This window comes from Geotrypetes seraphini, chromosome 2, assembly GCF_902459505.1.
Source record: "Geotrypetes seraphini chromosome 2, aGeoSer1.1, whole genome shotgun sequence".
NCBI lineage: Eukaryota > Metazoa > Chordata > Amphibia > Gymnophiona > Dermophiidae > Geotrypetes > Geotrypetes seraphini.
In genome coordinates, this window is record NC_047085.1 from 484,843,809 (window position 1) to 484,855,837 (window position 12,029).

A 12,029-nucleotide genomic window follows, 5' to 3' on the forward strand; every position below is an offset into this window, starting at 1 on the left:
AAACTGCTTAGCCCTAAAACTGAAAATTGTCAGGTTGATATGCAGAAGTTATATGTTCTATCAGCTGCTGGTGAGCAACTTCTTAATAGGTTTTTAAGTACACAGAGATTATGGTGCTAAGAAATATGACATTAAACAACGTCTTATATTCTATAAGAAAGGGGTGAAGCAATGAAGAACCACAAAATTATCTGAATAAGTTTATAGTTTAATTTAGGCCCGCTGAATAGCAAAGTGACTGCATTGCATATTTATTGAGTGCTACTGAAAAACAGCAGTACTGAATAGACGCTGGCACCAACCTTTCCATTAGCATGTCCACCAAGTCTCGATATTGGGGTCCTTACCGTTTATATCTAGTAGGTTCACACATGTGTTCACTGCAGAGCCTCCATTAGATATTTTTCATTTAGTGAAGTTTGGCCTCTTTCAGTTAGCTTGCATTTGGTCAAACTTGGTTAGAACATTTTGAACTTTTTTATATAAACCATCTAAACTCATAAGCTTTTGTAGCTACTGTACCACATAGTTGATATAAACCAGTGGTCTCAAACTCACGGCCCGCCAGGTACTATTTTGAGGCCCTCGGTATGTTTATCATAATCACAAAAATAAATTAAAACAATTTCTTGATCATATGTTTCTTTAGTTATAAATTACAATATTATTATCAAGACTTAGCTAAAAAGAAAGATTTATAAACTAGAAAGAGTTTTACCTCATGCAAAATTGTTATTTCTTTAATAAGACATTAACTATTTTTTCTGAGGCCCTCCAAGTACCTACAAATCCAAAATGCGGCCCTGCAAAGGGTTCGAGTTTGAGACCACTGATATAAACTATGAAGCGCAGAGAGGACTACATTACCCACAGTACTTCCACATACTGGTTCTACGGTGACATCAGAGAATTCATGGCTGATACAGGATACGAAGCAGGAGAGCAAACATGTAAGCCAAAGCTCTAGCGCTAAGAGTATTGAGATCAGCGACAACGGTATCTAGCTTGGGAACCGATTATAAACGCTGCCGTGTTTTCATCGCAGCTTGGTGGTAGGGCTGTAGGCAGTGGTTGCTGCTGCTGCTACTGGACTTTTGTAAACGCCTCGGGGAGAGCTATGTTGAAAAGCGCAGTCGTACTGCTTAGTTTGCTTTGCAGTATGACCCCCATCATCAGTCATCTGAGAGTTAATGGTCCTAAACTTTTTCTTGTTTTGATCGTTCGACAGGCGTGAGGGGGTGGAGACTGCGGAAGGACGCACAGATCGTAATAACATAGCAACAGTTTCTATATGCTACTGCAACCGAGGTATCCCAGAGCAGCAAATGTGTTGCTGTTTCTTTTTCTATGGGCTGAAGTTTGTGAATAGTGGATAGTTCAATTTTTATTGAACTTCTTTTCTAGGTATGGTGTTTTAAACAGTTGATTTACCTTTTCTCTAGTTCATATTCTCTATAGTACTAGACTGTATACCTGTGAACTTCTTTGACAAACTTGTGCAAAGAAACATATATGCGTATGTTTGTGTCAGTATTTTGAGGTAATATATTTTTAAATGGCTACTAAGATCGTCCATGTTGATTGAATTGGGTGGAATTTTAGCTTTCATTTATTTTCCAGTCTAAATTACTGTAAAACCAATGTTTTATGCTAAAGTATTTTCAGTTACTGATGGTAAATAATTTTCAGATTGCTAGACTTTAAGGCTCTTTATAAAAAGCTTTGGTCTTAGTAAGTAAGACTGCGGATTTGGATTAGGCAAATGTTGTAGTGTACAAAAAGTTATTCTAGTATAAAGATAACGTTTATTGTGCACTTAAGTTAGTTATCCTGTTATGTTTAAGACATGATTTACATTATTATTGAATAAAAATGTGGTAATATAGAATTAGCTGAGTATTCATACATTATATTTTCCACTTTCCATTAGTGGGAGTCTATTACTTGCATAAACAATTATTACCTGTTACCAATAATTTAGAAACAGAGAAATGTAGAAAATGACAGCAGATGAAGGTCATATGACCCATCCATATCATTCACTATATCTTTCTCATCCTGAGGTCCCACATACCTGCCCCTTGCTTTCTTGAATTCAGATACAGTTTCCCTCTTCACCTGGAGATTATTATATGCATCCACTACCCTTTTCATAAATAAATATTTCCTTAGATTACTTCTGAGTCTATTCCCTTTTAACTTCATCTTATGCCCTCTTGTTTCAGAGCTTCCATTCAGTTGAAAAAGACCTGCCTTCTGTGCAATTATGCAATGGAGGTATTTAAATGTCCCACAAGAAAAAATAATAACAATATTCAAAAATCCAAGTAAAAACCAATGTTATTAGCCAAGTGGTGGAGATACCCACTGAAACGCATTTACTAATTAGTGGAGAAAAAAGCCTCAACTGCATTCATTATCAGACGGCAATCCAAATGGATTTCTAGTCGTTGAACTTCTATATCACAAGCAGGAAGGCACTCGCGCATGTGTGGTACGGTCAGTCTTGATACTTGAGACAGACATGGGAGAAGCACAGGTTGCCCTGGATCGGTGTCATGGAATACTGCTACTATCTGGGTTATTGCCAGGTATTTGTGACTTGGATTGGCTTCTTTGAAGCCAGGATACTGGTCTAATCTAGTAAAGCTATTCTTATGTTCTAAGAAGTTAAAGTGACAGTACACTTTTAACTGTCTGTACCGGGCTCTGTAGATGATGTCACCCATCTGTGAGGATATCTGCCTGCTGGCCCTGGATAATTTTGCTGCATCGCTCTATGGTACAGCTGTACCTCGAATACTGTGTATAGTTCTGGTTGCTGCGTCTCAAAAAAAGATATAGCGGAATTAGAAAAGGTACAGAGAAGGACGAAGAAATTGATGAAAAGAATGGGATGACTTCCCTATGAGGCAAAGGCTAAAGCGGCTAGGGCTAGAAATGTTTGATATGCGATTAATCAGATGTTTTAATAAACTTGAAACTCTTCAGCTTGGAGAAGAGATGGGTCAGGGGGTGATATGATAGAGGTCTATAAAATATTGAGTGGAGCGGAAAGGGTAGATGTGAATCACTTGTTCACTCTTTCCAAAAATACTAGAACTAGGGGGCATGCGATGAAGCTACTAAGTAGTAGATTTAAAACAAGCTGGAGAAAATATTTCTTCCCACAATGTATAATTAAACTCTGGAATTCATTGCCAGAGAATATGGTAAAATCAGTTAGCTTAGCGGGGTTTTAAAAAGGTTTGGATCAGGGCTGTGGAGTTGGGAGTCGGAGTCGGAGTTGAGGAGTCGGAGTCAGAGGAAATTTCGGGTACCTGGAGTCGGAGTCGGAGTCTGAAGTACAAAAAACTGAGGAGTTGGAGTCGGAATCTGAACATTTATCTACCGACTCCACAGCCCTGGTTTGGATAATTTCCTAAAAGAGAAGACCATAGGTCATTATTGAGATGGCTTGGCGAAATCCACTGCTTATTCCTAGGATAAGCAGCATAAAATCTGTTTTGGTACTTGGGACCTGGATTGGCCACTTTTGGAAACTGGGTTCCGGGCTTGATGATCCTTCGGTCTGTTTCAGCATGGCAATTCGTATGTTCTATTTCTTACTTCCCTTCCTCAGGATATTCCATACCAGGTTTTCCCTAGATCCCCATTGTTTCCAAGAATCACCCCTAATTCTCTTGGGGAAATATTGTTTTCATTGAACACAAGTCTGGCCTTCCTTTGTCCTTTTGGAAACAGCTTCCCCAAGTGGACTGTGGGCATATTTCACCCCTATCTCACCCATTCCTGATCATGGGGCTCCTTCTTGTGGACCCTGCATTATATGACAGACCCCTTTGCCTGTCACAGTGCATTAGAATGTTGTATATTGAAGCTTAATGCAGATTGCAGAGCTCTTAATGCACTGCTTATTGGTAAAGGCTTCAATGTTTGGTGCTGGAACCCCAATACCTAACCAGCAAATATCTCTAAGCACCTAAGCAGTGGAACTCCAGGAAGGGAAAAGATACTTATTTGCCCGTTTCATTAACAAGCCATTTATTTGCGTTAAATTATGGTAATCATTTTCTTGTATACAACACCACAACCATATTGTGAGTTCAAAACAGAATCTCTAATAATATAGTGGGGAGAAAAAAAGACTTCAGTTGCTTCCACAGCAACTTATTGTCCATGCTGATTTTGCTGCACATTCACTCCACATCATCAGTCAAACCCACCCCGCCTTATAAATTTACTATTCAGAATTCAAAATTGATTTAGTTAAATTATTTTATTTTTTCAAGCCTCAATCACATGAAATATGGACATCAGTTTTCTATATTTCAAGCAGTTAATAATACTCCAGTGTGTGGAGAACAGGAGGATGGGAAGATAAAGGGGAAGCTGGACATAGGGAGAGAAAGAAATATAGAAATGCCTGGCATAAATGGAACATGCTGTATGTATTTGAAGATAAACCCATCTGAATATAAATTATGATAACCTTTTTTTTTTAACCCCCCCCCCAAAAAAAAATAAGGGGGGGGAGGTTGACTTGAATATAAACTGAACTCACAGCAGACTCACGAGGTTACTGTGGAGTGAAGGGGTAGCTTAGTGGTTAGAGTTGTCTCAGCACCTTGAGGCTGAGTAACATCAACACCATAGGGGACTATCAAAGATAAGCAAGAGGCAAAATCCAGCTGTACCAAGAGGATTAAAAAAAAAAAAAAAAGACGACGACAAGGAATAGGAAAATCACTTGGCTCAACCAATTATTATATTGATTTCCAAATACGTATGTTTCTGGGCCATTTGTTCACTTGTCCATTAGCCCAACATATTGTTTGCCATATAGATGCCTGCATCAGAGACAATTGCAAACTTATATCAAGTTGGAAAGCACGTATATGCATCTACTATGTAGATTATACCAAACTCACTTGGGGTGATATGGAGATCTCATTAAGATAATACTTTAAAAAACTTTGAAATATGTAAAATGAAGAACAAGATGCAGGTGCTTTCAGTGACTCAAGGAGCAAAAGAAGGAAATGTGCATGTGGAATTTCTCAGCTAGCAAAGATGGGACCCAAGGGATTGGGAGCTGAGTCCTTCAGTTTTTCAATTGATGGTGGGAAGATGGGGCTCCATAGTCTTCATTCTGTTGGCAACATGTCAGAATGCCAAGGCTCCTTAATTCTTCAGTTACAGGAAATAGGGTGGCTCAGCTGAGATCAATGCAGTTTTGACCAAGGATGGAGCTTTTTATGTCTTTCCCATGTAGCTCCTGATTGGCCAGTTACTCTGATTACCAAACACCTATTTGGAGTCATTTCAATTGCTACCAGCTGGTCCCACAAGTCATGATTTGCCAATCTGCAAAGGCTGTTAAAGGGTCCTGTTTCAGTTGCTGTGAGGACCAGGTCTGTTGTACTAGAGGCCGGTTGTCTTGGAGCATCCATATTGCTCCAGGATTGGAGTTTGGACCTTGGATCTTGTGAGAGTCCATTTGAAACGCAAGGAATACTCAGCATTGGTGATTACAATCCTGCTGAAATCTTGGTTGGAACTCTACTTGGTTGGATCTGGTGTGTGTTTGAGATGTACAGCATGAGGGTTATCCACTGGTTAGTCGGCTATCTCTTCAATCCTGGTTTTCCCAAGCTGAGAAGGGCTAAGCTGTCGGCTTGTTTGCGGTCCTCTTGGCAGCTCTGTCCTAATTTAGAGGTAACGTGAAAGATGTCTCCGTAGCAGTGAATGTGGATATCTCTGTTTCTGCAAGAGTCTGATATATCTGTCTTTCTATCCACCTGGCAGTTCCTCACTGAAACCCTAATCTGGACTTAAGTGCAATGATGGGGCTCCCCTTTGAGCTATGCATTGGTGAAAGGCCTGATGTAGAAAATATTGGCATTGTAGACCCTCTCTCATAGGGATCCTTACTTGTCTTTTGCAGCTGACTGTTTCTTCACACAGTTCAATCCTTCCTGTCTAAAGTGTGTTTCACACATGAGGTTAAGGATGATGCAAACTTGGATGTCTGCAGGGTGTCGATTGTAACTTAAAAGTCACAAATTCCTTTAGGAAGTCTGATTGGCTATTTATGATTTTCAGTAGATCATGCAAGTTATGACTCGGAGGTGGTTCCAGAAGCTCTTCATCTGCATTCAGCAAAATCTCATGCAACTTCTTAGGTTGAGAACCAGGCTGTGAGCCAGGAAGCCATTTGTAGCATGGCAACTTGGACCTCATTATATTCTTTTGTTAAGTACAGTATTAGAGAATTGATATCAGGGCCAAAGAAAATTATCCCTTTTGTAGAGAAATTCTGGAGGGAACCTAGGTACATCTCGCCATTCTGGACTTAGCAGGATAAGGAAGGTGAAATTTCATCTTACCTGCTAATTGCCTTTCTGTTTTTCTCCTCTTGCTGGGATTGGTGGGAGAATCCTACCACAGCTGCTGCCAACACTGCTGCTGCTAGCTTTTGGTCTCTCTGTAGAATTCTCTGCATCACGCAGATATGCAAATTTCTACCAGGAATAATGTTGAGAAGAAAGCAAATTAAGATGGAGCTCTTCCAAGAGTGCTATTGATAATTAAATGAAGTGAATGTACAGCTATTCACTTGATGACTTTGGAGAATAGCTTGTGTAAGTAAAGAAGTACCATCTACTACAGCTACTTACATGGATTGTAATTGTTTATAGTCATCCAGAAGGTAAGAATGTAGTTTCACTGACAGTTTCATCATATACTTGGATCAACAAAGAAGTTTAGCTTCTTTTTAGTTTACATTCTTTTTGTGAATTACTGATAATTTGTCAATAGCATTTCAGTGTGCATGTGACCAGTCAGCGAGGAGCAGTCTCCAAAGTGACAACAGAGCCCAGAATTAAATTAAGTACTGAGGCATTCATGCTGTGTCAAAATGTTTGTTTGATTTTAAAGCCAGGTTTAAAAATTTAAGTCTCAAACATTTTAGCATTTAAGGCAACACAGGATATCACTGAGTACTATTCTTTTTTTATTATTTCTTTATTGAATTTTCAAATTATTAACAAGATATCCTTGCTTAAGAAAAACAGAGGAAAAAAATTTCAGCATTAATTCAATTCACAAAAGCAACAAAAGTTAAACTTTCTTAGACCACAATCTAATCATAGAAGAGATCCAGAAAATAGTGAAGAGAAACGGTTCATAGACAACGGCGCGAAAGACAAAAGCGCGCGCCGACAATTGAGCACAGCGCGGAAGTGCGTGCCGCACAAAATTACCGTTTTTAGGGGCTCTGACGGGGGGTTTTGTTGGGGAACCCCCCCAGTTTACTTAATAGACATCGCGCCGGCGTTATGGAGGGGTTTGGGGGGTTGTAACCCTCCACATTTTACTGTAAACTTAACTTTTTCCCTAAAAACAGGGAAAAAGTTAAGTTTTCAGTAAAATGTGGGGGGTTACAACCCCCCACACCCCCCACAACGCCCCCACAACGCGGCGCGATGTCTATTAAGTAAGGTGGGGGAGTTCCCCCCCACGCCCCCCTGTTGGAGCCCTAAAAACAGTAATTTAGAGCGGTGCGCGCTTCGCTGCGCTCAATTGTCTGGGCGTGCCTTTGTCCCAGCGCGCTTTTGACCTGACACCAAGAGAAACTAATGACAATAATGGTAAAAAGGAATTGACTTAACAGAAAAATCCCGTTAAACAAATGTTCACTTAAACACTAACAGTAGACAACTTCTTCATATCAAGAAATGCATTCAAGTGTTCAGGAACAAAAAAAAACATATTTGACTCCAAGGTATCTCACTAAGCATTTACAGGGATAGGCCAGTAGGAAAGTAGCACCCAGTGTCACTGTTTTAGTTCTCATTGCCAGAAAACGTTTTTGCCGATCTTGTGTCTGCTTGGCGACATCTGGGTAAATCCAAACTCTTTTCCCCAGAAATGGCAATTGAGAATTTTGAAAGTATAATCGCAAAAATGCATTTGTGTCCTCCTCAAAAACAAAGAAATTAATAGAGTGGCTCGCTCTGTGGTATGTGAAACAGAAGATTCAAGTAATTCCGTAAGATTTAGTAGATCCACAGCTCGTGCTCCTTCATCGGGAATGACGCCTATCTCCTTTTTTGAAGGTATATAATATATATGATTAATTGGAGGAATTAAGTCAAATTAAGTACTTCAAAATTTCAACAAGGTATTTTTTAAACATTTCTATAGAGGGCATTCCCATTGATCTTGGAAAATTGAGGATACACACATTTAACCTTCTGTTATAGTTTTTCAATTGTTTTATTTTTCTATTTAGAATAAGTTTCTCTTTAACCATCTCTGAAGATAGGGTTTGTAAGCCAGCAACCGTACTCTTAACCTGATTAAGTTTAGTGTTGAAATGTTCTGTAGTACCTTGGAGTTTTTCACCCAAGGTATTAACAGTACTTATAAGTGTAGCAATTTCTTTTGAAGAGTTGCTAATTGTCGTGTTGATCTTCATGAAAGCATCCCAAATGCTCTCTAATGAGACCGCTGCCGGTTTTTTAAACTGAGGAGAGATCTCCATGATTTCTCCTGCCTCTGGTAGTACTCTCATAGCTACAGCCCCTGCTGCCGGGGTCTCCCTCGAAGATAATATAACGCGAGACTCCTCCAGCTCAGCCATAGTAGACATCGGGGGAGAGGGGGGGAAGGAAGTGAAACCTCCTAGTCCAATGCTCCAGCCGGGGAATCGCCAGACACTCCTCCGATGTTACGGGAACCGGCTCCAACGAACTCTAGCATGGAGCGCTGTAAATGAGTAGATGTTCGAGCCACAGGGGGGTCGGCTTGAACTAATCGTTTATGTTTGGAATGTGGCATAGTCGCCACCAGGAAAAAGTATGACAAAGGAAACAAATTGATCCCGCTGCAGGTAGAATTCAAAGACGCCAAAGCTATGCTGCTGCCATTTTGGATCCCAAAACATTCCACTGAGTACTATTCTATTCCATTTAGGCATAGAGAAACTAGAAAGATTGTATATGATAAATCTTTGACAGTGCCTTAATCCTTACTTTTATTTGGTATATGTAGATATATGTTATATTTAAAGAAATATCTGAGTATCAACAAATCACAGCTTGTTATCGTGTGATTAGAGAATTCAGACTTAAAAAGAATTGAAAAATGTTTATCATTTAAATAACTTTATTGTTTTCTCTTTGTAGGAAAACCTGAAGAAAGAAAATATGGACACAAATCTGTTCTCCCCATTTGGAATTGCATGTATGTCTCCACCTCTAGAGTCATCCCGTTTATATAGTAATTGGTCAGTTTGTGGGGATGATTCCACTGCATTGTCTAATTTACAAGATTTTACAAAGAAAAGGTAAGAATTAGTAGCTTTATAATATTACTTAAAATTTGGAACAGGTTTTATTTTACTTTTCTAGAGTCTATTATGGATACTGGGATTCCTTTTCTTCTTCAGTGTTTGATAAGTAAGCCGGAAAATTACATAGCAACTATAGTTTGGGTTTCTTCCCATTGTGACAATTATGCATTATATCCATATGGTTAATAAATTTAAAACAGCTGTTATCAAATGTAAATCACCAAAGTGACCAGAAACAAATAGCTATAAAGGCAATAAACATTTTTTATATATAAATATTGTTGTTGTTGTTGTTAATGAGATGCCCCAGATAAAAAAAAACAACTCACCTAAGCATGCAGCCACATAATGCTGGTTTAGAAGGTGAAATGAATTTTCTCATTCATAGGGCTGATCTCACTGCCATTTATGATAATTTTTTAGACTGTTAGAAAATGAAAGTTCACCAGGAACAACAAATAGTCTCTCCCAATATAACAAAATCTAATTACTTCAAATAAAAGTGCAACAAACACAGGAAAATTTCAAATCCAGTACTTACCTGAGCTATGTGTAAGCAGCTGTGTGTTATCTGAGGGCATCTCATTAACAACAACAACAAAAAGTATTTATATATAAAAAAATGTTTATTGCATTTGTAGCTACAGTATTTGTTTCTGGTCACTTTGGTGATTTGTACTTTTTTCCAGAAATATTTTGAGGTTTTTTTTTGTATTTTGTATTATCAAATGTAAAATATTTCCAGTATAAAATCAACAATTATATATAATAAGGTAGGTATTCTTTTACTAAGGGCTCCTTTTACTAAGCTGTGGTAGCGTTTTTAGCCCGCGCTTCAGATTAGCGTGCACTGACCCCTGCGCTATGCGGAAAAACTAATGCCAGCTCAATGGAGGCGTTAGTGTCTAGTGCGTGCGGCATTGTAGCATGCGCTAAGCACGCACTAAAACCGCTAGCGCAGCTTAGTAAAAGGAGCCCTAAATGGTAAGGGCCATCCCTTACTCAGGTCACTCCTAAGACCCTTTTTTCCATAGCTGTAAAAGCCCTGATTTTCTGTTTTCTAGCAGTGATCCAGAACAGCAGTGAATTTAAAATAAAGTTTTATAGGAGTGGTTCTAACCCCAAAGGATTTGTTCTTTTAAGAATGTTTTAAATAGCCATAAGAAGAGAAATGGGAGAAGAACAAAAATGTTAGTGAAAAACAGAAACAGCAAAAAGTGGAGACAGTCAAGGGGATAATGGATGTCACTGGATCCACACTCTGGTTATATATTTTATTGCTGACTTGAGCTAGTACCTCCTCAACAGAGGGGCTAGGAGTTCTATTCCAAGTACTTCCTCATGCCTCTTTGACCAATTCTCAACCTCTGTGCTCTCAATAAATACCTAAGAACATAAGAATAACCTTACTGGGTCAGACCAATGGTCCATCTAGCCTTGTATCCCGTCTTCCAATCCAATCCAAGTCACAAGTACCTGACAAAAAACCCAAACAGTAGCAGCATTTCATGCCACCAAGGAAAAATTCTGCATGCTCTTTATAACAACCTCATATCCCCTCCAAGACAAGAACGACTGGTTGTGCTCTCAAGATCTCAAGAACAAATGCATACACATCCCCATCCTGCAAGTCCACAGGAAGTACCTGTGCTTTTAAATAGACCAGCATCACCTTCAGTAGAGTGAATTGACCTTTGGCCTGTCATCAGCACCCATAATGTTTATAAAGTATTTAGTTGTCATGGCTGCAACACTTCAGTCTTATTGCTTTCATATGTTTCTCTATTTGTATGACTGGTTGATAAAGGCGTCGTCACCTCAAGCAGTCCAATCATCCACCGACCTAACAATACATCTATTGCAACTTCTAGGGAATGCACTCTGTTACAAGAATTCCTAGAATTCCTATCTCCAACTAACCAAAATTCTAGAATTCATATTGACTCCCTCAGCATCACCTAGAATTCATATTGACATTCAGCATCACCTTTCCGTAAAAGTCTCTTCTCTACAAACTTAACAGACAACTAAAGCATCTGTTACTTTGCATGGCATCCACTGTTCATGCAACCCCATTTCCAGGACTACATCTAAAAGCTACTCATTGCACTCTAGCCCCTCAATGGTAACAGATTATGGACACTGCTCAATCAATCTCTTCAGTAACAATTGCTTTAAAAAACCCAGTCCATTGCCTCCTATTCCAGGTTGCTCTGCATCAGAAAATATGATCAACATATGCCTCCAGTTATGCATGAGGCACTCACCTGGCCATCCTCCACATTCAGGATTCATGGAGTCTACAAGAGACATCCCTCCATATCATCTTGTTGGACCTTTGAACCATTTGTACTACCTCTCTCTCCTATCAAGATCATCTCCTGAACCAAATAATTCTGATCAACATAGCACTCAGGTAGCCATCTACTACAGAATCAAGCAAGGACGTTCAGACTCTCATCCTCATTGCCAGGAGGCGATACAATTTTCTTCTTGAATGCTCCTCCACATCCTTTACCGAATGACTAAAACCAATGGAGAAACAGAATGCTCTAACAGACATTTTCAATAGATTCCTTCAACTTCAGAAATGGTGGCTCAGTTCATCTCTAGTCCATCAAATCTACTTGATTTGGAGATTTCCAAAATTAGATCTATTTCCACCTAC

General features: G+C 39.2%; 1 protein-coding gene and 1 long non-coding RNA gene across 6 annotated transcripts in view; one reads left to right on the forward strand and one right to left on the reverse strand.

Annotated features, from left to right (window-relative positions):
• The window catches only part of LOC117354382, a 98,537-nt gene extending 97,320 nt beyond the window's left edge, over positions 1-1,217 (reverse strand). For 2 of the 3 annotated variants that reach the window (XR_004538193.1, XR_004538195.1), the window contains exon 1: positions 887-1,217. This is a non-coding gene — a long non-coding RNA (uncharacterized LOC117354382). The remainder of the gene's footprint in view (positions 1-886) is intronic. The other variant, XR_004538194.1, reaches the window with a different exon arrangement.
• The window catches only part of LOC117354380 (meiosis-specific coiled-coil domain-containing protein MEIOC-like), a 101,144-nt gene that overhangs the window by 31,272 nt on the left and 57,843 nt on the right, over positions 1-12,029 (forward strand). The window contains exons 1-2 of one of the 3 annotated variants that reach the window (XM_033931799.1): positions 1,229-1,404; positions 9,195-9,355. In XM_033931799.1, coding sequence (XP_033787690.1) covers positions 9,216-9,355 — 140 coding nt within the window. In that variant the 5' untranslated portion in view covers positions 1,229-1,404; positions 9,195-9,215. Of the gene's footprint in view, positions 1-1,228; positions 1,405-9,194; positions 9,356-12,029 lie in introns of those variants that run through there. The other 2 variants (XM_033931800.1, XM_033931798.1) reach the window with 2 other exon arrangements.